We start from the raw sequence: 27,231 nt of genomic DNA on the forward strand, positions 1-27,231 counted from the left end.
GAAAAAAAAATCTTTTGCTTGAGATGAATTTGTGAAGAAAAGCCAATTAGTTGAAAATATACAGCAACAAAAAAATAATATTACAGCTTCAATAGCATGGTGTAGACGTGTGTGTTGAAAAAGAAACATTATAATATGTGAACACTGAGATAAAAGCCACAATTAGAGAATATACATGAGAAAGAAAATTGATTAGAACAAAAATTGCTTCGCTAAGAACTTGTTGGGCAAAGCAAATTCACGTTTTCTTAATTTTTTTGTTTGCTTGTCCTCAAAGGCATTCCTCACTTACCGAGGAGGTGGAATGCTGCGCAGAGTGAATAAAACAAGGAAATTATCAAAAAAAGAGAATTAATCTTCATAGACACATTCCTCATTTTCACTTTCACAATAAAAGTAGAAAGGATGAAGATGATTTTTTTTCAATTCTTGTGAAAAATTAAATGAAAGATCAGGCATTGTTTTTTTGCAAACTCACCTATTGGGATTCGTTTTGGGACGCAGAGGAGCACCGGGTTTGAGTTTAGCATTGGGATACTGCGACAAGTACGTCATCATAGATTGTTCATCAACTTTGGGATTGACCATCTCTTCGGGACGAATAAGTTGACGCACATTGAGCCAATCATCGGCAAGTCCCATGGCTTCTGAGGCATTCTGAGCGGCATCCTTCGGATCCCACAACTCCCAATCGGGACACAATCCAGGCGCAACAGCATCCACAAGAGCACCAACAGCCTTGCCATCGTTCCAGTCTGTCGTGAAGTTCCCAATTGGCAAATCTGGGACCTTGCTGTGAATCCATCCCATAAGACGCTGCTTTGGCGTTGGGCCACTCCCATTGAGTTGATTGTCATCCTCACCCTCCCACATTGGCATCGAGATGGAATAGTGGAGAATGAGTGTCCATATCAAACCAAGGATCAACTTTAGTTTGCAATCAACAATATCCGTTGAGTCTGAAATCATAATTTTCAAGGGAAAAAAATCAAACATTAAACGAAGTGAAAATCATAAATTAGCGTGTCTTATGCTCACGAATGCATGTCAAAGCATAAAGAGTCCAATATGTGTAATTTTCCAAACAAGACGATTTTATATACAAATCTCATAATATTTTTAAATCGTTCAGCAATTTATTACTTATGACTCTTGCCATAAATGTTAATGGGAGAGAATGTTTTGTGTGCCTTTTTGCATTTAAATTGCCTTCGTCGCACCAAGAGAGTTTCTCGATTTCATGTTCTCTTTCATGTAGAGTATTTAACTCCTGTGAACGAAAAGTATGTGTAGTGTATAGTGATCGCAAATGTGCAACATGATCTCCTATTGGAAATTTGACCCACAACAACTTGAAATCATGCAATGGATTCCTTCACAGCTTAACAGATACTTGGGGAAAATAGTTGGACACATTTGCAAAATTTCTTTCTTCTTTAGAACTCTACTTATTAAATTAAAAACAACCAATTCCACTTCAAAAAGCTTCGAGAAAAATCAATTCAATTTCAAGTAGATCCTTCTTAAGGGATTATTTAAAATCCAGAAAAAAGTCAACAATATAGTGCGCCAAAATATTTAGCATGTTTCTGTATTTTCTTTGGGGACAAAATTAATAGCATGATGACATCGATATACACCACATTTGCCCCCTTTCTGCCAACACGCATCTCCTCGCAATTTTCTCCAGATCACATACAAATCCTTAGATGGCAAACCTGGCTCATTCATCACTCACTCAATGGCCAAGACACCACAATGCGTCGCGCCCAAAATGCTAAAACAAGATTTCCTATCGCACACTGCACGCAAATTGAAGGAGAAATTTTATTTTAAATATTCAACAAGTGGAGGATGCAATTGATGGTTCATCGATGACTTCATGCTGAAGGCGAAATTCATAGAAATCTCGCGGTTAAATGGCTAATTTATGCTTCCTCTCATACTGTCTAAATGGGAGGTGCTGAGATTGTTTAGAATTATACTAAAAAAGAATGACGAAATGAGCATGATGACCAAACATCTCTCAATGTGCTGCAGAGGAGAAAATTCGAGGAATTTTATGATGGAAAGAATGAGACGTGCCACATAAAAATGCATGTTTAATTTGAAAATTGTCTGAAAATACTCCAAAGAATAAACATTATGCACATTTTCATCTCTTTTAAATCGTCTCTGTATACAATCTCTCAAAAAGTTTATTCAAACTTCTTCTTTAAATATTTTATACTCATATACTTCTTATAGAGACAGCACATAGAGTACAATTTACAAATAGACATTGAGTGCATTAGAGATTGTCATGTATGGGGATAAATTATTCTTTATTTTGTGTGTGCCTCTTATTCAAACAATTGAAAGCTATATAATCGCCATCATCTATTGAACATCTGTGCTATGAAAAATATCTATAGAAAATCCGTTCCAATTTAGATGGGAAATTATTTATGAAAAGAATCAAGATTCAATTTAAGCCGCACTAAAAGGCACCACCAAATAAACAAGGTTAATGACATAATTCCTCAACACTTTCATTTTGGAGCATATTTTCTTCATAAATGAAGAGTGCTGAATTGCCCGAATTAAGGAAAGAAAAAATGTGCAATTTAGAGAATGGTCAGCACAATTAATTGACTGTTACTCAAATAAACGATTTTCCTCTCGGCTGACGTCCATTCCGTGGCGCGTCCAATTCATTGTAAAGCATAATTGTCGTAAAAGAGTAAATTTATGAAATTAAATGGATATTTATGAGGTTTTTTCCACCACACCAGTGGGAACCAAAATGAATTATTGCAAATTCCTCGCTCGCGAACATTTTACACTCCAGCTCAACACTTCATAAAATAGAGGGCACATTATTGGAATTGCAAGAGTTCTCAGAATTATACATACATATACTCTTTTCTCATAATCAGAGGAAATTCTTAAGCTCTTTCTCTCCCCCTTCTATTTCAACAATGTAAAATAGCAAAAGCAGCAAAAAGAAGTTTAAAGAAATGCCCCTGAGACACATTCAACCCAATTCATATCAGCAACTTTTCAATTTCTAGTGAAATTCTCTCTGAAATGTTTATTTTTTTCTCTTTCCTTAAGAAAATGCAACATATAGAGAAACGCGGTGTCATTTAGTCATCGTTCCGGTTATCAAAATAGCTAATCAACTTCATTGCAACTTTTTGCACGATTCTCACCTTGTCGCAATATTAATGTGCAAAAAAATATTTTCAATGGAAAAGAGTCATCACAAATAGTTTCTCCTGCCACAGTCACACGATAAAAATAGAATATGTATGTAGTCAAGTTTGTATAAGCAAGAATGATCATGTGGAATTTAACGAGATTTTCTCTTATACACAGGGGAGATTCTAATTAAAATATTTTTGTGTCATCTAGAAAAATTCTTGAATGGTGGACATGCAGAAGAATTCGGAAGTAAGAATGATGAATCACATAATAAAATTAATTTAGAGCTCTTTAGATTCACCTAACTACACAACACAACAGTTGATGGGAAACAAACTGTGAATACAGAAAATACATATCCAGATGCTTTCAACAATGTTAGAAGGTAAAAGTTAATTTCCTCCAATAAGACATAGAATTATCCAGAGTTTTGAAATATTTCTAAAAATTTTCCTAATTTTTATACTGATAGAAATAAGTTAAAAATCTCTTCTATCAATCTTAAATTGATCGTCAAAAATTATCAGAACACCGCAAATGACCCACTTTGTAAAGGAAAGTCAAAAGTACAAAATTATGTTAATGCTAAGTGCAATTACTAATAAAATTCACATTAACTTTATAAAATTCTTTTCATGAGTAAAATTAACATAAAATGATCATTGATACGATAAGGCATGAAAAGAAGAACTTCAATATTGTATTAAAAAAAAGAAAAATATATTAAATTCCTTTTAATTAATAAGAAATTCATTACATTAGCCACGAGAGAGCAACAAAAAAACCCAAGATGGGAAGTGAATAAAAATCTTGAATGAAAATACATTTCATTCACTAAACATTTTAGCGTGATGTGCAGTCTTTAATCACAAGTGGGAAAATTGCAATTTTATATGCATAACATCATGTTTCTTCTTGTGCATTAAAAATTATTCCGGTAATTTGAATAACATTCTTCTTCAATACTTGATCCAATTATGTATTTTTTTTTTCATTTTCATTCCCCCTATTAAATTCACGAAAAATTCCACGAATTACCACATTTTTGAAAATAATTTTCTCCATCTCACCATACGACGTATGTTAGAGATTTAAATGAGAGCTAAAAGAATACCTACATTTCTCTTTTGTAGTAATGTATGCTTTTGTAGTAAGTTGATAGTACAAAAAAAAACGAGCAAAAAAGTTGAGTAATTTGTTGCGGTAATAATGCGTGAAAATTGATACTAAATCCCGTACAAAGTGTTCCTCGTTTTTCTCAACTTTGGCATTAATTCGCGCATAAGAACAAGAAAAAAAAAGAATCACAACCAAAAACAGACATCATACAGCGCGAAATAGAGGAGAAATGTCGCACAATAAAATATTAAGGTAATTAATGTAATTAATTGAGATTTTTTCCTTCAAGTTGTATGCTGAAGAAGTTGTACTTAATTTCTCAACTACCTCTCTATCAGAGAAAAGTGTTTATTTTTTGCTTTTTTCGTGCCTTCACCCCAATCAATTTGTTGATAAAAAATATCTCTGGGAGAAAACAATTCAAAAAAAAATACAGAAGAATTTTTTTTCTTAGTTGTAGTTGAGAGAGAATACATACATAAAGTAGAATTTGTGATACATCTGGTGGCGATGGCTTAAGGCCAGAGAAAAGTACGATAATTTGGGGCAATTGAAGGTTGTTGCTGAAGATGAGATAGAGAAAATGGTGTGTGGATTGTTTTGACTACAACAAAACATAAGGCACAGCTCTTCAGCATTCTTTCTTCAGCGCGCTACCAGTTCATTCAAGAAAATCATCTCACACTCTCTGACTTGTGCTCCCTGAAAACATCCCAAGAAACAATACAATATGCACGCAAACAGACATGTGATATAATTAAGACGAATAAATTATCCTCATAACAATACAACAAGTAAAACACAAAAACGCTGAAGAGGGCACAAAACTTTTGATGACTACTTCCGTGCTCGAATGAGCACAGAACACTCACTTTAAAATATATTTATGTAGGTAGGTCTTCCCCCTTCAACAGGTGGATTCCCAAAATGTTCCCAGAGTGAGGTTGTTCAAAAAAAAGGAGAAAAAAAAGAATAAACGTATCACCTTAATTACATTTTTATACAAACAATGACATCATAGTCCCATTTTTGCCACCACACTGGAAATTCTTGTGAACTGTTTGAGAACATTGAAATCCAATCCGGTTTCTTTAGCATTTTTATTAGCAAGAAAAAGGGGACACGCGCATCTCTGGCTTTCTTGTTTCAACAGACTTTCGCGAAAAATCAATCGCTCTTCCCCATATCGAACCATCCGCGACTTCTTCTGTGTGGCCGAAAGCCCTCCAATTTACAATCTGTGTGAAACCCAAGAAGATGCCACGACCATTGAAAAGGTCCAAAAGATAATTTTTTGAATTTATAAACGGTTAGTTAAAAGAGAGAATAATTTAGATGACTAATTTACATGCTTTTTGTTGTTAATAAATATACGCATAAATGCATTTTAACGCCGTTGTGCAACCAATGGGAGCAGAAAAGAATGAGATGAACTCACCAAGTTCCAATGCTTTAGCCACACACATAAAAATATTATAATTGTTGTCTTCAACCTTGAAAGTGGCGGTCTTTTATGGCATAAAACTCTCTTTTTTTGCATACAACTCCTCTCTCGCCACAATGCGGCTTTAAAAATGGGTATGTATGACACAAAAAAAAGAAGCGCGAATGATCCCCCCCCCCCCAACACAACAATAGGCGAACGTTTTATTCAAAAAGAAACAAAAATAAATTGGCCACCAAACCATCAGCCAAAAAGCTATATAACAAGATAGAACGCACCACAGAAACACTTTTGCAAATTTTGCCCATAAAGCAGACGATTCAGCGACAATCGCGAAAGACTATGAAAGCCATAGGATGAAGTCGTAAAAAAATTCAGAAAGGTACGAAGCTAGAGAAGCAACGTTGATCATAGGCGAATGCAGGGAATGAGTTTATGCTGAGAAGTTCTCATTAAAGCTATTTAATTTTTTATGGTAGCTATTTAATTAGTCAAAAGAACCCCGAAAAGATTCTAAAAATGTTTTAAGAATTTTTGAAAGAAGAAAATAAAACTTTTGAATTGATAAGAAAATCAAAGCGTCGCTAGAGAGTTGCAAAGACATAGCTCTTCTTCTACTTAGAGCTCCATTGAGCAAAAAAAAACTACGCAAATAACACCCATAGACAGCAAAAGAATATTTTTCCTTTCCACACTCACAGAGATCACCCAAAGAACGAGCAAAAGAGGAAGAATTGATTCTCCTCAATAGGCGTTTATAATTGAATTGAATTAATTACATAAAAGAGATGATACCGATAACAATGAGTAAATTCAGTGTCGCGTGCTCAATGAAATTCCAATATCTTTGAGATTTTGTAGAGGCCACACAGCCCAGGCTATGTGGTGGATGGGATTATAAGAAGAGAAGAAAAGAAAATACCACACGCCTCATATAAGAAGTGCAACAAAAGATCGTGGAGTTTGGAACAAACTGGTTTTTCCTAGCACACAAAAGTACCCACCAGGATGAAGCAATGAAGTTCACTGGAAGCCCTCTATATATAATATGTTAAATCTCCTCTTAGCCAGATGCATAAATTCCTACTCCACACCTTCATTCGACCAAAAGAATTAACTCACAAAACGTCTCATTATGTTTACTTTTATTTTTAATACAGCCCCACTAAAAGAAACGTTCGAAAGCATCATACATCGAAATTCTAATAGTATGATGTCAGATAATAAATTTAAATTCCATGCCGTCGAACATTTTTTATCAATTGAGCGTTATCGAAAGACTCTCTGGGTCAATTTTTATGGCTTTCAACCAATGTGAATTCTCAACTGAAAAAAAAAATTATGCCTCCTCCCTGCTGTGCATGGAAATTTTGCAATAATTAACACAAAAATTGCTTCCTTCGCGTATACGGTAAAAAATATAAAGAAAGAATTCTTCTTTGCTCATCGATCGCAAAAGCGAAAAGGTGGTGATCACGCAAAAGATCGTTAAAAAAAAGTTTGTAAATGAAGAGAATAAATATGTGAAAAATATTGAAGACACAGAGTGTATTGAGAATTCAGATCAGGTTGAGACACACCCAAAAAAAAATATAAAAATTACAAAAGGGGAAAATAGGAACAAGTAAAAAGAAAATATTGAGGGTGATATAAAAAGCGAGAACTCACCGATATTGACGATTTTAATTCCTTCCACTTCCAGGAATTTAAGAGCTACCGACACATTCTCCAACTTTTGACTGCGAAATGTGGGGCGTTTGTTGTGCTTGGGAAGACGCTTCTGCGACAACACTTCAATCAATGCAATTAATCTCAAACCATCACCGAGATCCGTTTCCAAGTTCACAATGTTCTTGTCGATAATCTTGAGGTGCTCATTGGCCCACCGAGTGAAAGTGTTCTGCTGAATACGCTTCCACTGTGCATCCTCGGCTAAATCTCTCTCAGCCTCCATCTCCTCGTCTTCGTCGTAGTATTCAGCCTGCAATGGGCGCCCAATAAAACGAAAGTTTATTACCAACTTCATCTAATTGCCACCACGCACGCTCTTTTTAGCTTCTTTTATGCAATTTGACACACAAATTTTCACCAGAGAAAATTTATATTATGCTAATTTATAAAGATTTTTGAATTAAAAATTTGAAATTAAAAAAAAAGATCACGATGTCACTTCACGGAATGACCCACAATATCTGATCATCTTCATTGAAATTCTTTATATAAAAATAATTTATGATAACAGAAAAAGACGTCCTACAGTTATATAGTGAAATCTTCTCTCTTTTTTTTCATAATGTCTCTCACATCCTCATTCTCTCATCTGCTTTGTTGCAGTTCCTTCTTTATTAAAAACGTCACAGCTTTTGATCTTTAGTAAAATTTTATGCTTATATTGCATTGAACACTTTTAATGAAAAATTAATTTTAAAAAATAAATTAAACTTTAATCTGATTAAAAAAGCTCATCTAAAGACAAAAAGTTTATGAAATTCTGTCAGAATAATAATAAAATTATTTCTTTCTTGAATTAAAATAAAAAAAAAACTATTCAAATTCTTAAATAAAGTTAACAGTATCATAAGAATTTTAAAAATTATCAGGATCAATTATTTTTAAGGCGCCAAGACTTTAATAAGAGTTTATTGAACCTCATTATGATTAATGATTAATCAGAAGCTCATGAATGATTTAATTTCCCAAAGAAAACAATCAAGAATTGATCAGAAATGAATCACATCTACTAAGAGCTTTCCCAATATTAATTCCGATATATTTCCATACTGATCTCATCTCTTTGAATAACACTTCTATGTTCATCATCATCACAGCTCCTCTATTGACCCTCAAAATAGCAAATATTTTGAAAATTTAATTAACACCGTTAATCGCTAAACTTGCTTATGATTTCCATTTGAGGATTTTGCCAAAGTCAAATATAATTCTTTTTCTTTACTTTTAGTCCCCATGACCAAATTTTATGCTATATACATACACTTATAGGTATGTATAGTATATAACTATCAATTCCGTCAAAATATTCTGCCGTGAAGCGCGACAAAAAAGTCACGAAGATCGGGAGAATGATGAAGATTCGAGAAGCAAGAAAATGATCATTTTGCTATTCAATCTTAAAGGTACCATCGCAACATTATAATGGCGCAGAGAGATGCGAGAGAGAGCGAGAAGAGATTCTTGTAGGAGCTTTTAGCCACCGAAAAGTTCACAAAATCTCGTTCAACTCGTTTCCAATTGGGCGAGTTATGTGAAAATCACAAGTGGTTGCATTTTGTGGAAGGCGCGCGAAGATCACGGTGAGTCGAATTGGGGAGATTCTGTGACATTGTGTACCATCGAAATGGAGACGTGGCGTGTTAGTGGCGCAAAAGAATTCTTCATCTTTGGCGGATCACGTGCTCTAGATTTTCGAATTTTTACCTGCTGCGGATCTTGCTGGTATGATTGTCCCGGTTGCTGCTGCTGCTGCTGAGTCTGGTATCCACTTGGTAATCCACCTGCACCACTGCTCACTAAATTAGCACCACGGTAGTCAGTTATGTCCGATCGCGCGCGTGGACCAGTCTCAACTGCTGGAGGACCCGCGGCTCTGGCCCCATAGAAGCCGGCATTCTCTCCACCACTACCAGACGTTCCAGCGACTGCTGCATTGTTTCCACTCCGTCCAAACATCTTCTCTCTGTGGTTGTGTCTTCTTCGTCAATTTTCACCTCACACACCAATTCTCTGTTGGGGTATTTGTTCCCGCCAAAACGCCGGAATTTCTGCAAAAAAAAATCGTAAAAACCACAAATTAACTTTCCGTTTCTAATATGCGCGCGCCAATTAGCACATAAGTATGGGATTTATGATTTAATTAGATGATTAAATAAAATTTCTAATACTAAATCATGCAGTGGAAATTAATAATTGATTTTGTGATTTTAAGGATTAAGGACGCGCAATTAAATTCTGAGAACTTTTTTTATTAGAAGAAATTTGTTTTTAGAAGGATTAATCAAAACATTTTTGGAGACTATGAAGGAGAAATTAAGGAACAACTTTCAATAAGAACTAAATTAACTCATAAACTAATCTCAAGCACACGTTTTGAGCTCATGGATTTTTTTTTCTTTTCTTCCTGCACAATTTATATAAAATCCCATGAACTGATTAAATTAATAATTTGTAAAATATAAAATTGCCTTATTATTTTAATGGGACAAAAACATCTCTCATCGAAATTTCCAGGCGCGCCAGGCGCATTAATTAATCAAAGTGTAATTACTCAATTTATAAATCACATTCATTGAGCTCATGCAGTCGATATACTTTATTATCGAAGAATTCCCTTTTTTATTCTCTCATATTTAACGCTAATTAACTCATTGAAGTAAAAAAAAAAGTGATGCACTTTTCCACCCAAAACAAGATGATTGAGAGCGCGAGGAAAGGAGCCACGGGGGCAGACAGAAAGTCAAGATCAAAATAAACAGCCACGACGAAGATTGGCAAAATGTGCGATTTGTTCGCAACCGCACGATCTTTCTTTCTCAATTAAAATTAAAAAATGATTAAGACATGGCAAAAATAGCTCCGCAACACCGGTGGGGGGTAAGTTGTGTGCAAAATGCGGGGGTTAATGGATTGGCAGTATTTTTGCGCGCGCTTCAAAAGACAAAATGCGGGAAAGAAAGGTACAGGTGGTGTGTGCTGGCTTTTTGATGATCAACTACAATGAATTCCTGTCGCATGATCGGCACGAGTTATTTTTGCCCGTACATACAACGTCCTCCGCGTGACGTGACTCACGCAGTGTTTTCCCGCAAGAGAGAGCCCCACTTTATGAGGGAAAGTGTGAATTTTCCGCAAATTATCTTTCACTCTTCTATGACAAATTTTCACACTTAACACAGAAAAATAAACATTTAAGGATTCTTGAGGGGAAAACACATCGCAAGATCAGGAAAATTCGTGTGAAAATGAAACTAATTTCTCACTCAACACTTTTCCATATCTTTGACCTAGCAATTTGCAATTTTTTTTGCAATAAATATTTTCCTTTCAAATTTTTTCTAAAAACAATTTTTTATGATCTTTTTGAATTATTTTTCTGTATTTTTTTGTACCATAAAATTCTTGCATTTAATGTACGATCGCGATCATCAGAATTCTATTTGAGAATAAATATTTATACAGAAGAAAGAAGAGTTTGGAAATTGAATGTAAAAATTATTAATCAACAGATCACTCAAGAAATGGACAAGATGCCACTAAAAATCTCAAGATTATGAGCATTCACTTTTCCAATTTTTTTTCTCCTATTGAGCCTGACGAGAAAATATTGATTTGTATGCCTTGGAGGAATATATACAAATATCTCTTCCACTGCGTACTTTTTGGCTTTTATTTATAGAAGATACATTTTCACACAAACTTTCTCGAAAGAAAAAAGCAGAGATTATTAGTTCTACACATGCTCACCACACTCACAGAAATACCTGTCCTGAATTGTGCAAAATGATTGCAAAATATTATGAAAAAACTTCAAAATCAACTATTGAGGATCACTTAAGATCTACTAAAGATCACTTAAATTAATCTTTTTTGTGCATAGATTTAAATTTTGGGGATTTTGTCATTTTTTCAGGACAATTTAGCACTCAAAACGGATTCACTTTGCGTTCAATGTGAGGAAAATTAATAAAGTGAAAAATAAAAGCTCTGTAAAACCTGCCTCAATGGCAATCAATAAAATTCCGTCTCCCAAAAAAAAACAGAAGACAATCAAAAGACGTTCACTTGGCAAGGAATTCTACGAGCAACTGAATGATCATTCTCGTTGAGTTTGTTGTGAAAATCCACCCGAAAAATACCCAGGGCCGCAAGAGTAAAGCTGCAACTTTTCATTTTTCTCGATCATTCTCATGCATTGATCACGAAAAGATCACTTCACCAAAAGATGCTACAAGTTTAATTTTTTTTACAAAATATCTTAAAAAATAAAATAATTAAAAAATAGTATTAGCAAGAAATATTTGTAAAGAAAAAATTGGGATCTGCTCATCTCTTTAGACTCACCGATAGAGAAAGACATGGGTTAGGAAAAATTCTAATTTTAGACTCCACCGAAGATCCATCGTGACAAGGAGTATTTTCATCCAAAGAATGTGTTAAAAGTTAATGTATGTTGTCACGAAGGAAGCTTCAAGCTCATGGGATATTTTCCAGATCCCACCACAATCAACATGTATGGTCAGCCAGTCAAAAAAAAATCACGCTGTATCTTTTCATGATCACCGTGCGCATGTGATCACCATATATGGGGCCAAAATTGTATTAAACAATTCTCTGCATCATTAAATTACTGCACCATCTGGTAAAAGAATCTCAAGCAGATAAAATACCTCATGCTCAGAGCCGCTAAGCATTGGGAAATTCTTTGAGATTAAGCTGGAAAATTGGGAGGAATTTGCTTGTCAATTTCCATTTGTTTGATCTCTCTGCATGAACGCATGTTTCTCTCACGTAATTATCGCCATATAGAGAAATGTAGAAAATTGGCATTGGAATAAGGAATATTCATGGGTGCTTCAATAGTGCTGCAATCCCACAGATTCGCAGCAAAGAAAAATCTTTTTTTTTCAGCTTTTCATTTTCTTTACATAAAATTTTGAATTGAATAAACTTTAAAAGGATTTTCAAAGGAAATTAAAGAGAGAATTTACCTCTATGATCTCATTTATTCATCCTCTCTTCATTCCGACTCTCAGTGACGTCACTTTGACTTCCTTTTCCGGAAGCGCGACTTTGGCTTTGGATCATCATCGTCGTCATCAGTGCTTGTCTGCTTTGGCCCCTCATTCCATTCCCGCTTCAATTCCTGCAGCATGGCTGGTGTGAGGAGTCCCTGAGCAAGGAGTCTCTCAGTCAAGCGTCCCCGGATTGTCCCTCCTGCCCGTGGTCCTCGTAGGTAGTGATGCCTCTTTTGATTGATCTCAAAAGAATCCTCATCTGGTGTATTGTTCGACGTGGCTGTTTCACTATTCCGTAGAAGCTTTGTAATCTGGAAAACACCCTGTTGGATGATGTCATCGAGCTCCTTCTGTGCATCCCTCACAGCTCTGGCATCAGGGAAGAGATCCATGAAGCGGTAGCTGAACCACAAGTACAGATCCATCACATCGAACACTGCTTCCAAATGCACGAGATCCAGAATGGTCTTGGGCAGGACAAATGGCCAGCCACAGTGACTCATGAGCCAATCGAAAGTCATCGGCTCATTCCGGCTGTACTGCCGGGCAAATTTGAGGAACATCGAGCAGACAAAAGGCATCTTTTTGTTTATTGGAGCACAGCAGAAGATGTATCGCCCTCTCAGGGGTAGTGGTACATGCTGAATCATCTCAGCGAGGAATTTAAAATCCTCCGTATTGCACATAAAGTACAGAGAATCATCCACCGTGGAGAGAGATATGAAGATATCCATGAGATTGCTCAGCGTGGAATTGGGCAGGTGATAGGCGTACAGTTCAATTTGATCTGCAGTTGGATGGAGCCCGGCCTGTGTTAGAGGATCAGGAATTGAATTCAAAAGACCCCGCAAAGTGGACAAATCCTCAGCTTTGTATGTTGTGACAAAACCCTCTTCCCACTGCGTCCCATACCGTCCAGCACGTCCGGCAATTTGTAGTGCTGCAGACACGCTAATTGTATCCATTTCCTTCTCTCCCTTCTCATTCATTGTGGGCTTTATCAGTGAATAGAAAATAATCCGACGAATACTCCTGGAAGGAAAAATAAAGAATTTTCAGATCTTCCTGCAAATGAACACAGCCTTGATGTTCCTTACAAGTTTAATCCCATCCCAATGGCATCTGTAGCCACCATAACTTTGCAACTATTGCTGACATCATTGAATTTAGCAGCCTGCGCAAGCTTCGTTCCCGGTGGAAGTCCACCGTAAATCACTGCCACTTCCTTCCCTCGAGCCTCAATCTCCCTCGACACGGCATAAATGTCATTCTTGCTGAAGCAGACGATGCAATCTCCCGGAAGAACATTTTCCAGTGTACCCAGAGCACGATCCTCAACTGTTAGATCTGTGAGTCGCTTGTAGTGGCGGATTTCGAGACTCTCCCCGGTTGTTGTGCAGATTTTCTGCAAAAGTTCAGCACATCCGGCTTCACCACAAACGTGGATCTCTTCTGCAATAAGGCCAAGAAAGGCTCGGGTCCACGCCCAACCTCTCTGTGGATCCCGCAGTAGCTGAATCTCATCAATTACAGCCACTTCATCTAATAAAAGACAAATTGGAAGGATTAACAAATAAGGAAACCAACATAAATCGCTTTTTCTTACAGGGATGGGTCACTGATGTCATCTCTACTGTACAGGAAACATGTGCAGATGGTGATCCATCTCCTCTGGCAAATTTTCTCTCTTCCCCCGTTACTAAATCACAACTTGTTCCCTGGAAAAGAATCAATATCTCATTGCTAATGCTGCATCAATGCCAGGAATCTTCTAACTCACCCTCTCATTGCTTTTGTGAAAAACCTCAGCGGCTAGGAGTTTTAGTGGACCACAGTATACACCGGATTTTGCAGTCAGGAACCTCTCCATAGCGTGGTATGTCTTCCCGGAATTTGTCGGTCCGGAGTGGAAGATGATCTTCCTGTTGATTGCCCTTGCATTTGGATACCAATTCGCCGGTGTTCTCAAGTCAGAGATTTTCTTGAGATCATCCATACAGTCGAGATGTGGAAAGATTTGCTTAGCATGCCGCAGGAAGTACGGAAAGATGTCATCAACATGCCCAGCTCCCTGAAGGATATCACTGACAATTATGTGAAGATCTGCCGGAAGATTTTCCGCATCCATACAGTATCGTCGGAAGCTCGCGAATGCCTGTTGCTGGAGATAAACTACAAAGGAATCAGAATTACTAAGTCACAGGGAAGATCATGCACCGTAGGAAAACTTACTATCCAGCCCATTCTCCGTGCAGAGCATCTTAATCTCTCTCTTCTGGCTGAATTTGTTAAGGACTTTTAGCAATTCCGCCTTGTCCAGGGTACCCGTGAGTTCTGCTCCGATATTTATGTCATCCGGATTGGATTTCACAGGAACGGGTTTGAAGAGAGATGAGAGATTTGCCGAGGAGGAATCATCCTTCTTCCCTCGCACCTGCGCCACCCACGTGGGTCCTACCCGTCTCAACACTTGTCTCTTCACTTCTGCACTCAAGCTTATCCTCTGGGCAGCCAGACAGAGGGATGACAACCTCGTACTTGTACTTTTTAGCATTTTCACACTTGAATTATTGTTTTGCACGGTAATTTTAAAGGACGCATTTAGTGATGCAACTCCTTGCCCGTTCTAGCAGTTTTCTCGTAGTTTTTCTCGCAATTTTCTCGCAATTTTTTTGTGTGTGACGACCTCGAAGTTTTGGGATCTGGATGAGTCAGAAAAGTTGTAAATTTTCTGTTTTTTATTTGCGCTAATTAACTGCGAAAATGGGTTTGTTCGGGAAATCATCCCAGCGAGATCCCAAGGAGCAGGTAAATGTGTCAAGGAGGCTCGGTGGTCTGCCGACAAATGCGTAGAAAATGTTTTGAATGGGTTTGTTTTTGTTTTTTTTTTTAGGTGAATGAATGGTCAGCAAAATTGCGGAAGGAAAGTCATCAGCTGGACAGACAAATCCGTGGCATACAGCGGGAGGAGGAGAAAGTGAAGCGAGCCCTCAAGGAGGCAGCTAAGAAGAATGACAGGGACACATGTACAATCCTCGCCAAAGAGATCATTCGTGCAAGGAAGGCCGTTACGCGGATTTACACGAGCAAGGCACACCTGAACTCCGTCCAGTTGCAGATGAAGAATCAACTGGCAACGCTGCGAGTGGCTGGTTCGCTGCAGAAGTCAACGGAAGTCATGGCAGCAATGCAGAGCCTTGTGAGATTACCCGAAGTAGCTGGGGTGATGCGAGAAATGTCCCGAGAGATGATGAAGGCGGGAATTATTGAGGAAATGATGGAGGAAACCTTTGAATCGATTGAGGACACTGAGGAAATGGAGGAGGAGGCCCAGGGTGAGGTTGACAAAGTATTATGGGAGCTAACGGAGGGTAAATTGGGAGATGCTCCACTTCCCCCAACGGCAAATGTGGCCAAAGAGGAAGTTCCTGCTGCAGCAGCTGAGGAAGAGGAGGAGAATGAGGAAGAACTCCAGGAGATGCAGAGTCGCCTTCAGGCCTTACGGTCGTAATCACCCATGCGTGCACTTGCTTCAGCATAACAATTAATTCTTCTTGAGAAATAAGCTACAAATTAAATTTAGAATTCATGTGACTTAAGTTTGCTTCAGCTCTTCTCTATGTGTCTCCTCTCAATTCTTATTAGATCGCAGGTTCGTCTTGACTAGTAAAAAGGTCTCCAGCAGGCTCCAATTGAAAAAAGAAAAAGAATGAAAAGGCAAAGCACCGAAGGTGGAAGCATCTTATTGCAACTCTTGAACTTTTATTGTGTTTTATAATATTACAAATAATACACTGAAATTCTAATATATTATTATTAAATTTAATAATTTAATGAGAAGATTTTTAAAACTCAAAATGTCTATGCTGATTTTTTTTCTTTTGCAAGGATATATTCACATAAAATCTTCACTAAAATTCTCCGGATCTCACGACGTGCACTCATGGTCCACGATAGACTCAATTTTCTTCATCATCATTATTTTTTTTGTTTTTATCAAAAGTCCACCTTATCAAAATGTCCATCACTTTCGAGTACATTGAAATTGTTTACACCCACATTGCAAGAGAGCAGGCACGGGGGCTACACAGTCGTGCACAATCCTGATGGTTTTCAGGGAAGCGGATGAAGAAGGATTTAGATAATGTAACCATTGTAGCTGCTGATGGCATTTCCGCCGCAATTATTGGGCGGTGGTTCATCGTCGGAATCTCTCTGATTCTTCGGCACACGGGGCACATTCATGCTGGACTTTCTCTTTTGCGCCTCCAGCTTCACTTCGTCGCAATACGACACATTGTCCTTTATGATGAACTCCTTGAGATGCCCCGGAAGCTCCTCGAGTCGTGGCAACGTGTCCTCCGGCGCTATACACGCCGCTGCCCCCTCAGGTGGATTCTCCATGCGATAGAAGAGGATGTAGGGTGTATTCGGCGGTGCCAGATTATGCAAATCCTCCACTGAACACTTATTCACGAAGCTATCATTGAACTTGTACCAGCAACTCTGATCCGCGGCGTACGTGTAGTAGTGCCCCGAGTCCATGCTGAAGCCCGAATGGACAACAGCAGCGTACAGGATGTACTTCACAGTCGCCGGCTGCTGATACCCATCCTCGGTGAAGACCTTCAGAGCCACACTCTCATCGTGGAAAACTTTGTGCATCAACTTCGCTCGCACGTGGTACTTTTGGTCATACTTGAAATGCTTGAGCGTTAGGATGAGATTCTGCGGTGCCTGGGTGATGTCAATGGAGCGCACACCGTCGCAGAGCCTCTTGCACTTCTCGCAGAAGTACTGATTGGCACCATCGAGCTTCTCTGACGAGCAATAGTAGTCCAGGAGATCCTGAACCGAGTAATTTTGCGTCATTTCCGTCTTCTCGTCCGGAAATGACAGGGAAATGTCCCGGAAAGTGTCGGTATTTGTGCTCTTCTCACCGCAATTTATACACTCATACGTAATGGCAATCTTCCCGCCAAAGGTCTTCTGGATGAGGGAGTTATTTGACTTTGGTGGCAGGCATGCAGCAGCCTCACTCATGGTGACATCCTCATCGAGTGGCTTTGGTCGCATTTGACCCTCCTGCTCGTGCAGCGTCTCCAGGAGATGCCCAAGGAACTCCGAACTGTCCTGTTGGTAGCCCGGTAGGAAGCCAGGTGGGCGGGTTGCATGCAAAACAGCACGTGGTGTCAATTCCGGTCGTGATGAGTGCAGAAGTAGTGCCAAAAGTTGCTGAATCTTCAGCAGGAGGGGAGTCTTACTCTCCGACAAGAGGATTTCACGGCTAAATTGTTTTGTCATTACAAGAGCCTGCAGGACGCTATTCATGTAGCACGTATTCCCGAGATTAACTAATCCCACTCGGGCATTAATGCCATTCCGCGTAATCTCCGCATGCCACGCGGGTACATCGAGGATCATACGGAAATTGGGGGATGTTGAGAAGGCGGCAAGAGCAAGCTCGGTGTCCCTGTAGAGACTATCGTAGCCGGGAAAGGTGAGAATGAGTGCAGCGAATGTATCCACGAGATCCTGAATGATTCTCTGGTGCCAAAGTAGGAATTTCTCCTGCCTCAGGATGTTCAGCACACCCGGGACGCCTCCGATGATTTTGTGAAAGACTACGGGTGTGTGGCGGATGGAGGTGAGAATTCGCTGAACAACAGGAGCCACCTTGGGCAGATAGATTGGCAACACGAGGCGCTTGAACAGTGGCTCAATCACTTCCAGGGAGAGATCAATGAGAAGATCATATTTCTCCTTCTCACGCAACCCATTGAGGATTTCAATGATCCAAATGTGGAGATTTGTGGAGAAATCAATAATTTGGAGCCACTTGCATAAGACCTTGAAGCCCCGCGTTAGTGCCACATCCGATGAGTGCTCGTAGTTGTTCAGCAGCCAATTGACTGCCCGTGGGATGTGGGAGTTGTCGAAGAACTGCAGCACCACTGAAACAGCCTCATACGGTTCCCGGGGACTTATTATAAGGGAATACAGGACTTTGAGGCATCCCGTGACAATGTCCTCCTGGATGTCGCTGTTACTTTCGCAAATCTCCGTTAAGTATTGGAATACCTTCGCCACATCTTCCTTGAATGTTTTAATGAGAACTGAATCCCTGGGGGTCTGCACCTGCCCCAATTCCCGGACAATGTGCTCACAAAAGTGCACAATGCCATTCCCACTGGGTAGGGCGGCTCCTTCCTGCACCTGACTATTGAAAGCCTCTAAAATTTGAATGATACTCGTGATGTCGTACACCTTCTCCTCCTGGTGCACCTGCTTTTCCAAATGCTTCACCGCCATTCCGGAAACTGCGTCTGTCGAGAAGAAGCCCAAAAAGATGACAATTAATTTTCGGTGGGAAACACACACAGATGCATTCCCCCAATCTCTCCTTGAACTCCTTTGTTCACCAACCCATTGCCATCCCAGTGTCTCCCGCACTACTCCACGTACCACCCATGCCACGCGGAAGTGGAGTTTTCCTGCAAATCACGGTGAAATGGCAAGAAAAGCCCGTGAAACTCACCAAATGGGTACTTTCAGCAACTTCCTGACTCCTCGGTGAAAATTTACAAATCTCTATGGCAACTGCAATTTGCACACACACTGCACAGCGCTCTGAATCCTCTCGCACCCGCCTAAAGCATTAATTTGGACAAAAACTTCAAAGAAATACGATGAATTTGGGAAAATTTCTAATAAAATTTTCTTTTCTTTTTCTTCTCACCCACAGAAATGCAAAAAAAAATTGACAGCTAAAACCCCTTGCACCGAAAGATCACGCGTCACACTGAAAAAATGTAACGAAATGTACCGTGTGTCCTGAGACAAATTGAGACAGTTTGATGGAACGGCACGACGATAGAACAAAGCTTAAACTTTATTTTGAATTTTTTAAATAATAAAAATTACCAACTCCTTCCAATTCAAATTAAAAGTCTTTCTTTTTCTCATTGTTCCTTTTCACATCCTGTTTTATGTTCTTAAGGTTCTTAAGTTTTAACAAAAAGTTAAGAGCTAAAAGGTCACATAAAATGGTTCATTTCGTAACGTGACCTGTGGAAGGAAAAGACGCGATTTTACAGGAAGGACCGGAAAAAAAGACGACGTATGAAGAAACTGCTAGAAAATTCCTTCGGCGACCTTTCAACGGACCAATTTCTTTATTCCGAAAAAAAGGTTTCTCAATTTTTTTTAAATTCTCAAAAAAAATTATTTTAAGAAAATATATTTGCTTTGTTTTTTGAATATTTTAAAAGCAGTTTTTAATTTAAAATTGCCTAAAAAAGTTTACAAAAAAATGAAGAAAATTCCCGAATTTTCCAGAAGTCGGAATACTGATGTAATACTCCGAAGAATATTTCACACGAAGTTCCCCCAGTATTGTTGAGTTTTGGTTAGTGGGTAAGAAATCAGCTGTTGGCGTGTTGACGTTTGCAGATTTCAATGAAATTAAAATCTTCGCCGCTGCGTTCAAGTTTTCTGTGAAATTCTCCTGTTTGATTTACAATCTCTGATAAGAAGTCAAAGCACGTGTAAGTATGCACAATACCTGTGATTAAATATTAGCATAACAAACGCAATGTGCGATGTCCGAGGAATTTGTTTACGTTGCGGTCAATGCCAATGTTTTTGGTCCATTTCTTTGCAGCATCTTCTGTGGAAAATTCCCAAACAATTTCCTGAAAAACTACGCATGTTTTTCAGTACATTTTCTCTTATCAGAATTATCAAATGATACCGAAATACTGCTTGACCTTGATGAGCGTGAGAGCATGGGAAAATTTTATAAGATGCTTGCGGTAAATCTGATCTAGATTACACTGTGGAACAAATTTTCAGGCTTCTCTTTCAAGATGAGTTCATTAATTGATCTCTGTGCTCATAATCTTCCACGACAGGGAAGCCCCTTTTTAACACTACTTGGAGAAGAAGATTAAAAGATTAACCAGCATATAAATGTTATGCTAAACACATTAACATGGTCTATTCATGCTCAAACTTCTAAATTGAATATGAATAACTGCTGCTGGTGGTGGTGGCAATGAGGGATGGTTACCGTGTTATTTCTTTCCAAATATTTTCTCAACTATTTATGTCATTTTATGTAATTAAAGCACCAACCACCCCTGAGATCACAATCGTGCGTCCGTTGGTCAGGAAATGTGGTATCACAAAAATTCCCCCAAACGCGACGGCGAAGGTCACCATGTGCGCGGGGGTGGTTTGCTTTCTCAATGGGCCCCTTTTGCTTATTATTTGTGGGTTGTGTGAAAGAATAAGAAATCAGCGGGTAAATGTTGCCAACAAAGGTGGGGAGGAATTTCGTGTGAAAAATGAGGTGAAAATCAATTCATCTTGGCCAGAGGGAAGGCAAGAGTGTCCGAGCATTGAAATTCACAATGGAGCAATTGTATGTCAATAAAGTATTTGCGTGTTTTGATACTCATATTCGAGGTCGTCTGACGGCCAATTTTTCCTTTCACTTTGTGCTTTGGGGGCTGGTATAGCGCAATTCAGTGAGAGGGAGGGTTTTTAGTATGTTAATTAGGGGGGCACATATGCCTGAGCTTTCGCGAGCTATACCCCTAAGACTGCCAGAGGGTATGGAGTAGCTGACGGGACTTGTGAGCAATCAGAGAAATTTCCAACTTCCTGGCGGTCACACGAGTGAGTGGGCAAAAATTCAGTGGCAGTCGTTGCTACCCTCCGGTTGGGAAAACAACTCCATTTTATTTTTCACTCTCTCTCTTGCACTCACAGCAGTGTCACCATCCCTCTACGGATTTTCAGTATTTTATTGCAACAAATAATCTCTTACAACCCCTTCAAATTGCACATCACTACATCCTGTTGTTGGACACTTCTTTTGTGGTGCAAATAATCGTTACTAATGGATTGCGATTCACAGACAGGATCCTTGGCAGCTGATAGTGAAGATAATTCACGAAGGAGTAGAGAACCCGAGGACCTTGAACAGGACGAAGTTATGGCAAAATTCGATGAGCGAATTGGATTTCTCGGTGGTGGAAATATGGCATTTGCCATTGGATCGGGAATGGTAAATCGTGGTCTTGTTAAACCATCGCAAATTCTTGCTTCTGGGCCACATCTTGAGAATCTCTCCCGTTGGAAGGATAATGGATCTGAAATAACAGCCGACAATGAAGATGTAAGTTCCCTCTAATAATTTTTTTTACTTATTAGTTAAGGTAAAAGAATTTTCTCCTGCTGATGAAATTCCTTTCTTTGCCCTACATTTTTTTTCTTTGAATAATATGCCAACACTTTGACTCCCAATTGAATTAATGAAATGTTTGCACAGAGAAACGGGGGTGGAAAAGCAGTGAAGAAAGGCAAATGAAAGGAAAAGTGGGGTGGGAACAGTCGGGAAAGTGAGTTGTGCTTTTTTTTTCTACCACCCCCCAGACACGAAAGATTCTTATCGGAATTTCAAGTTTCTCTATAGCAGACGATTAATGTCGAAATGGATATATTTTATTTCACCTATTCATTACGTTTTATTTTATTGTTAAAATGGGTGTATCAAATGCTTCTTTTACAGTGCATCAAGACTGAAGTTCTTTGTACTATAGTTTATGAATAAAATAATAGAATTTTAATTCATAATGAGGTCGGAAAGGTCAAAGTTTTGTCAATCTTGCTCTTGAAGCGATCTTTTTTCTTCAAACTAATTCCCTCTAAAATTAATTATTATATGTCCTGCATTGCACAAAAGTTTCAAGGATGAGGACTTTAGTGCTCCCTCTCCTCCATGAGAAACGACATTATTTTCTTCATAACTTACCCTGTAATTTTTCAATACATAAAACATATTTAATGCATCACAGTCCTGTAAAAAAAGAGCCATAGAACAATTTTCAAGAAATAAAAATATTAGAACAATTTTTAAAGCTTTCTAAAAAAATATTTCTTTTTTCTATTCCTTAGAAGGGAGCACAATTTTCGGCTTCTTGTGCTCCTTAGCACGCTATATAGAAGAAAAGCAGGGTAATTAATCCAATGGAAAATGTGCTAAGTGGAGTCATAAATTATTGTTGTGATTTCAAAGTGCGATATGAAATGGAAATTTCTCAAAATATGAGTGTTAAAAAACCTCCCACTAACAAGGAGAATTTTAAGTTGACTTCAAATATAAGGGAGAATGAGGGGATTTTCTCACCTAGTTTTTCCTTTTAATCGAGAATTTTTCCTTTTAATCGGAATTTCTACATAATTATTTATATAGAAGGAAAATGCCAACTCTTGTGCTTTTTTTCATGTGATTTACTTGAATTTAACACTCAATTCAACGCAAATGTAGCCTCGAAAGTCTCAATTTGCTGCTTCCTTCAGAAAGACGACTTTCTCCACCACACCAATGAGCAAGGCTTTTCATCTTGCCCACTAATGATCTATTTGATGGAAATTAAATAATCATTTGAGTTTCTTTATAAATTAAAATATTTATGCCTTCAATTTTCATATCATTGAATCGTTCTTTTTTTTTTAACGGTCACCTGGAAGATGTTGTTGGTGCGGATTTGCAAATATGTGGCAATTGAGGGGAGGAAAAATCATCAAAAGCAATTTTGATTAGTAGTTTGTGCAATAATAAATAAGACCACCTCATTGAGAAAGTTTCTTCAATCGCAACACAATCGCTGAATTAGCCAAAGGAATTAGCTCACTTAATTTCATACCCAGTAGTACTTATAATTTATTTCACAACTCCCTTTTTGCGACTATCGGGAGACTATCTGTGAGTGAGAGAGAGCTCTATTTCGTGCAATTGATCGCGATACACGTGATGAAGATTGCTTAAAACTTACAGTTGAGGCTTGAATTCTTTTGTGTTAATAAATACATAATAGCGCGCATATCCGAAACATTCCTTCTAAACTTAATTTACATAAATGCATTTTAATTGTAGATTTGCGAAAGAATTATTTCCCTGTTCCCGCGAGACAGGTTTCTCCTTTTTGTTTGTTATGTCGGTCATCAAAACAAAATTGAGAGGCATCAAGATTGGATGATATAGCAGCAAAATCATATAATATATATAGCAAAGAAAATAAAGTTGCTGAAGTCAAAAATCTCGCGAGATTATAATCAAGAATGGAATGTTTTTTAGTGCCAGGCCGTAAAACAAATGGTTCCACTTTTCTTGTTCTTTTTACCTAGATTATTGATGAGGGGAGAACGAAACAAAATAATTCAGAATTTGGTATTTTGTTGCTCTTAAACCACTCCCAAAGGACGATAGGAAGGAGCTTTAACTACATTACACACCTACAGCTTTTTTGTTCCATTTCCATGAGATTTTTTTTAAGCTTTTTAATTCAATCAAAAAATATTCTCAAAAATTGCTTAAACAAAATGTTCTTTATTGAGATGTTGAAGAAGCGCGACAGTGAAGAAGTGCGAGAATGAAATCAATGCGAGAGAATTTTGCTATGACGAAATGAAATATTTTAGGGCAATCAACATAAACTTTTATGTGTCACCATCGTGTTCTGTCTCAAATTAATTCTATATAAATTTATTTGGTGTGTCCCATAAACGTGCCTTTTTATGTTGCGTGCACGAAATGTATTTTTTTATTTACGCGAATGAGGAAAACGTGGAAAATTCGCCACATTGTACCCTTTGTAGAGAATGTTCTTGTGCTACACAAGAATAAAAAAATCAATCTAAAAAAAAAGTTATTCTAAGCAGAATGAATAGAAAATCTTTGGTCTTTTAGGTAATCATCAAATGCGATATAATCTTCATTTGCGTAAAGCCGCATATTTTGGAAAAATGTGCAGCTGAAATTCAGAGAAAGCATATTCGCTCCATTAGAGATTCTGATAAATTATTTGTCTCCGTGATGGCAGGGATATCAATTGATGTTATTGAAAAGGTAAATTATCGAATAGATTCTTTTTCTTTTTTTTTTTTTCAATTTATGGAACATGATGGCACATTGTTGTGTTTTCTGTGATATTTTTATGCACGCAGCATTTCTACTTCATTCCCCAACTTAAAATAATACGTTCAATGCCCAATACACCGATGCAAGTGGGAGAGGGATGTACGGTATTCTCACCAGGACGTTATGTTACGCAGCATGATGTGGAGAAAATCAACACCATCCTCAATTCATTGGGCACGGCTCAGGAGGTGCCGGAGAAGATGATAAATGCTTTTTCAGCAATAACTGGGTGCGGTCCCGCCTATATTTACACAATAATTGATGCCCTAGCTGATGGGGGTGTGAAGCAGGGGATCCCAAAGCAAACAGCCCTACAAGTGGCAGCTCAGATGATCTATGGCACGGCCAAGACGGTGCTGGAGACAGGGAAACATCCTGCTGTACTGAGGGATGAAGTATGCTCACCTGGTGGTGCAACAATTGCTGCAGTTCATGAACTTGAGAAGGGTGGAATTAGGTGAGTAATACACTTCCCCCTGTGATTTATGATGAGCTATTTAGATGAAGATAAGAGCATAATTTTTACTCATTTGCATGTACGAACCAGAAATATATTCATAAATGCAGTGGAAAAAGCAACAGTTCGTTCTGAGGAGCTAGGGCAGAGTAATGCAGACTAACAGTTTCTACCATATCGCCCGCAGTACTTACTCTATAAGGCGATAGATAAAGAGAATGAACCACGACTCTATAGACGTAGATGGATTCGATTTTAGAAAACTTAAAGAGTTTATTGACAAAGATTCAAGAGAAAAGAAAAACGAAGCTCTCTCCTAGGTACCGAAAAATCAATTCCTGCTCCTTTTGCGCGAATATGTTGAATAGCCAAGATTTAGGTGGTCCTCTATTCCAAATTGTACACACAAAATATTAAAATTATTTTTCGCAAATTTGATAAAAACACGAAAGAGACGCAAATAATTTCACACTTATTTGAGCACAATTTCTGTAAATAAAACCTTTCACGGGAATTCACATTGAGAATCACCAATTGAGGTATAAAAAAATCAATTTACGAGTTGTCTCAAAGCATAAAAAGACAGAAGAATGATTAATGCAAATTAAAAACACTTTTTTGCTGCGTTTTGACGATTCATCATGCATAAAATCTCCTCTAGAAACGTATTAAAACCCCCGTAGAAAATTCTCTCGGCAGTCCCGAGCTATTCGTCTCCAGTGCCACCAATAAATAAACACAAATTTCCTGTTTTTCAAATCCAAATCCCCAAGAATGAGAAATAAAAGATTATATTGAGAACTACATACAAAATATTTTATTATACATTTCTTTTTTTATTTTGCACAACATTATATAGCTTAAAAAATAAAAAGTGGTTAGTTGAGTTCTTTTTTTTTTTTCAATATACATTAATGGAGAAGAAGAAAAAAATTTTAAGACGAAAAAGATTCAAATGCGATTCATTCTGATTCTACTTCTTTCGCTCTCTCTCTCTCTACTTCCTCCTCTACTGCAGTGCCTTATAATTTATTATATTGCGGCTTATCTTATAGTTTTTTTCCTACTATCGCGGACTCTACTAAAATGGGTAAGAAGTTTGTTTACCAGAAGTGGTTTTTTTCATTCATCTGCCAAAGAGATTAATTTTATAAAAACGTCGATTTAACTCTCCTGGGGAGTTTGCAGAGAGTCACATTGTGAAGACAGTCAACCAAAATGAAGGTAATTTTTTTTTTTAATTCTATACAGCAACATCTCTAAACATTAATTTACTTACAAATTAAGGTAATAATATTATGAGTAAAGGTATGAAAAGATGTATTTACAACAAAGAAAAGTTTTTTTTTTTTTCAAATGAAAAGATGATAATTTAATCCACAAAAAACGATAAAAATTTGAAATTTGTGTCAAGTAAACACACAAAAATTAAAATTAAACAGAAAAACGAGAATAATTTCTCAACCAAAGGTACTTAATTGCAAGTGAAATTGGAAGTAAATGTGTATGAATTAAGTGGTTGTCACAATAGCGGTAATTAGAAAGTTTCTTGCTGAATCTTCCTCTGCTTGCATTCACTTTTATTTTGTGCAAATTCTAATGTCTACCTTTCCCTTTTTGCCAAATTAATAAAATGATTTTTGAAAGATTTATGGAGTAAAAAGTTTCTTTTAAAAAATAATTCATTTTTGAAACATTTTTTTTTAAATAATTTTCCTGAAAAATTCCTCTCACCTCATTTTATAAATTTATTCGAATAAAAAGAAAGAAGATTTTTTTGAGAATTTGCCCAAAGAATTTCGCAAAATATTTACAATAAAATATCCTAATTACTGCCTTATAACATTATTATTCTTACAATAGCGGAGATTTTATTTTCCGGTCTCCAATTTTCGCTTTTCTTTTTGGTTTTTCGCAATAATTAAAAGTGAGAATTTTGTATATGACAAAACCGAATTCCTCTCAAAAAATAACTTAATCAGAGACGAAATGTTTTGTATTTATAAAAAAAAATAATTTGAAAAAGAAATTATCTTAATGCGAGACAAATCTAAAAGTCATAGGAAGAAGCTTCCCCATCACCCTTTTTCACTTTGAAGATGAAACGATAGACAAGCCCAGCAATGATGCCACCGAGAATGGGACCCACCCAGTAGACCCAGTGATTCTCCCAGAAGCCCATAACAACGGCTGGACCGAAAGAACGAGCTGGATTCATACTTGCTCCTGTGAATTTGATCTGCAAGGTGGAGAAATAATTTTAGAGAATATGATTCTTTTCAGAATA

General features: G+C 37.7%; 7 protein-coding genes across 17 annotated transcripts in view; 2 read left to right on the top strand and 5 right to left on the bottom strand.

The window, feature by feature from the left end:
• Positions 1-11,570, bottom strand: part of LOC129795414 (filamin-A) — a 33,196-nt gene extending 21,626 nt beyond the window's left edge. Inside the window, exons 1-5 of one of the 7 annotated variants that reach the window (XM_055836664.1) lie at positions 11,481-11,570; positions 9,185-9,528; positions 7,418-7,730; positions 479-959; positions 293-307 (exon numbers count right to left, since the gene is read on the bottom strand). In XM_055836664.1, the coding sequence (XP_055692639.1) occupies positions 293-307; positions 479-959; positions 7,418-7,730; positions 9,185-9,436 (1,061 nt within the window). In that variant the 5' untranslated portion in view covers positions 9,437-9,528; positions 11,481-11,570. Of the gene's footprint in view, positions 1-292; positions 308-478; positions 960-7,417; positions 7,731-9,184; positions 9,677-11,244 lie in introns of those variants that run through there. The other 6 variants (XM_055836658.1, XM_055836702.1, XM_055836692.1 and 3 more) reach the window with 6 other exon arrangements.
• Positions 11,571-12,466: 896 nt separating this feature from the next.
• Positions 12,467-15,151, bottom strand: LOC129795487 (ATP-dependent RNA helicase SUV3 homolog, mitochondrial). The gene is made up of 5 exons (XM_055836817.1): positions 14,731-15,151; positions 14,279-14,670; positions 14,105-14,216; positions 13,596-14,040; positions 12,467-13,530 (listed from the first exon to the last, which is right to left on the bottom strand). The coding sequence occupies exons 1-5, from the start codon at positions 15,050-15,052 to the stop codon at positions 12,522-12,524; spliced, it is 2,280 nt and encodes a 759-aa protein (XP_055692792.1). The 5' UTR covers positions 15,053-15,151; the 3' UTR covers positions 12,467-12,521.
• An 11-nt stretch (positions 15,152-15,162) lies between these two features.
• LOC129795553 (charged multivesicular body protein 3) lies at positions 15,163-16,356 on the top strand. Its single transcript, XM_055836948.1, has 2 exons — positions 15,163-15,306; positions 15,392-16,356. Exons 1-2 carry the CDS (start codon positions 15,262-15,264, stop codon positions 16,007-16,009), a joined length of 663 nt encoding a protein of 220 aa, XP_055692923.1. The 5' UTR covers positions 15,163-15,261; the 3' UTR covers positions 16,010-16,356.
• LOC129795491 (ubiquitin carboxyl-terminal hydrolase 38) lies at positions 16,239-18,810 on the bottom strand. Its single transcript, XM_055836831.1, has one exon. It carries the CDS (start codon positions 18,808-18,810, stop codon positions 16,636-16,638), a length of 2,175 nt encoding a protein of 724 aa, XP_055692806.1. The 3' UTR covers positions 16,239-16,635.
• LOC129795497 (transcription initiation factor TFIID subunit 6) overlaps positions 17,394-27,231 on the bottom strand; it is a 53,606-nt gene continuing 43,768 nt past the window's right edge. The window contains exon 7 of the mRNA XM_055836852.1: positions 17,394-17,405. The gene's annotated coding sequence lies outside the window, so the exon portion shown is untranslated. The remainder of the gene's footprint in view (positions 17,406-27,231) is intronic.
• On the top strand, positions 19,890-25,757 carry LOC129795512 (pyrroline-5-carboxylate reductase 2). Of its 4 annotated transcripts, none has more exons than XM_055836892.1 (5): positions 19,890-20,045; positions 21,422-21,682; positions 24,257-24,415; positions 24,514-24,944; positions 25,035-25,757. In XM_055836892.1, exons 2-5 carry the CDS (start codon positions 21,500-21,502, stop codon positions 25,105-25,107), a joined length of 846 nt encoding a protein of 281 aa, XP_055692867.1. In that variant the 5' UTR covers positions 19,890-20,045; positions 21,422-21,499; the 3' UTR covers positions 25,108-25,757. The 4 variants fall into 4 exon arrangements, with proteins under 4 accessions (XP_055692867.1, XP_055692877.1, XP_055692857.1 ...); XM_055836902.1 differs by having other exon boundaries at positions 19,906-20,045; positions 21,426-21,682; XM_055836882.1 differs by lacking the exon at positions 19,890-20,045 and adding an exon at positions 20,777-21,180 and having other exon boundaries at positions 21,274-21,682.
• The window catches only part of LOC129795538 (aquaporin AQPAn.G), a 28,475-nt gene continuing 26,982 nt past the window's right edge, over positions 25,739-27,231 (bottom strand). For both annotated transcript variants that reach the window (XM_055836935.1, XM_055836927.1), the window contains one exon: positions 25,739-27,183. In XM_055836935.1, coding sequence (XP_055692910.1) covers positions 26,995-27,183 — 189 coding nt within the window. In that variant the 3' untranslated portion in view covers positions 25,739-26,994. The remainder of the gene's footprint in view (positions 27,184-27,231) is intronic.

Source organism: Lutzomyia longipalpis, chromosome 1 (assembly GCF_024334085.1).
Source record: "Lutzomyia longipalpis isolate SR_M1_2022 chromosome 1, ASM2433408v1".
Classification (NCBI taxonomy): Eukaryota; Metazoa; Arthropoda; class Insecta; order Diptera; family Psychodidae; genus Lutzomyia; species Lutzomyia longipalpis.

Bases quoted from the DNA above. Each gene is read 5' to 3' on its own strand.
- LOC129795491 (XM_055836831.1), bottom strand. From the start codon at position 18,810: ATGGCGGTGAAGCATTTGGAAAAGCAGGTGCACCAGGAGGAGAAGGTG.
- LOC129795553 (XM_055836948.1), top strand. From the start codon at position 15,262: ATGGGTTTGTTCGGGAAATCATCCCAGCGAGATCCCAAGGAGCAG. The intron at 15,307-15,391 runs GTAAATGTGTCA...TTTTTTTTTTAG, and splicing joins AGCGAGATCCCAAGGAGCAG to GTGAATGAATGGTCAGCAAA.
- LOC129795487 (XM_055836817.1), bottom strand. From the start codon at position 15,052: ATGCTAAAAAGTACAAGTACGAGGTTGTCATCCCTCTGTCTGGCTGCC. The intron at 14,671-14,730 runs GTAAGTTTTCCT...ATTCCTTTGTAG, and splicing joins CACGGAGAATGGGCTGGATA to TTTATCTCCAGCAACAGGCA. The intron at 14,217-14,278 runs GTGAGTTAGAAG...ATTCTTTTCCAG, and splicing joins TTCACAAAAGCAATGAGAGG to GGAACAAGTTGTGATTTAGT.
- LOC129795512 (XM_055836882.1), top strand. From the start codon at position 21,404: ATGGATTGCGATTCACAGACAGGATCCTTGGCAGCTGATAGTGAAGAT. The intron at 21,683-24,256 runs GTAAGTTCCCTC...TTGGTCTTTTAG, and splicing joins TAACAGCCGACAATGAAGAT to GTAATCATCAAATGCGATAT. The intron at 24,945-25,034 runs GTGAGTAATACA...TGTACGAACCAG, and splicing joins CTTGAGAAGGGTGGAATTAG to AAATATATTCATAAATGCAG.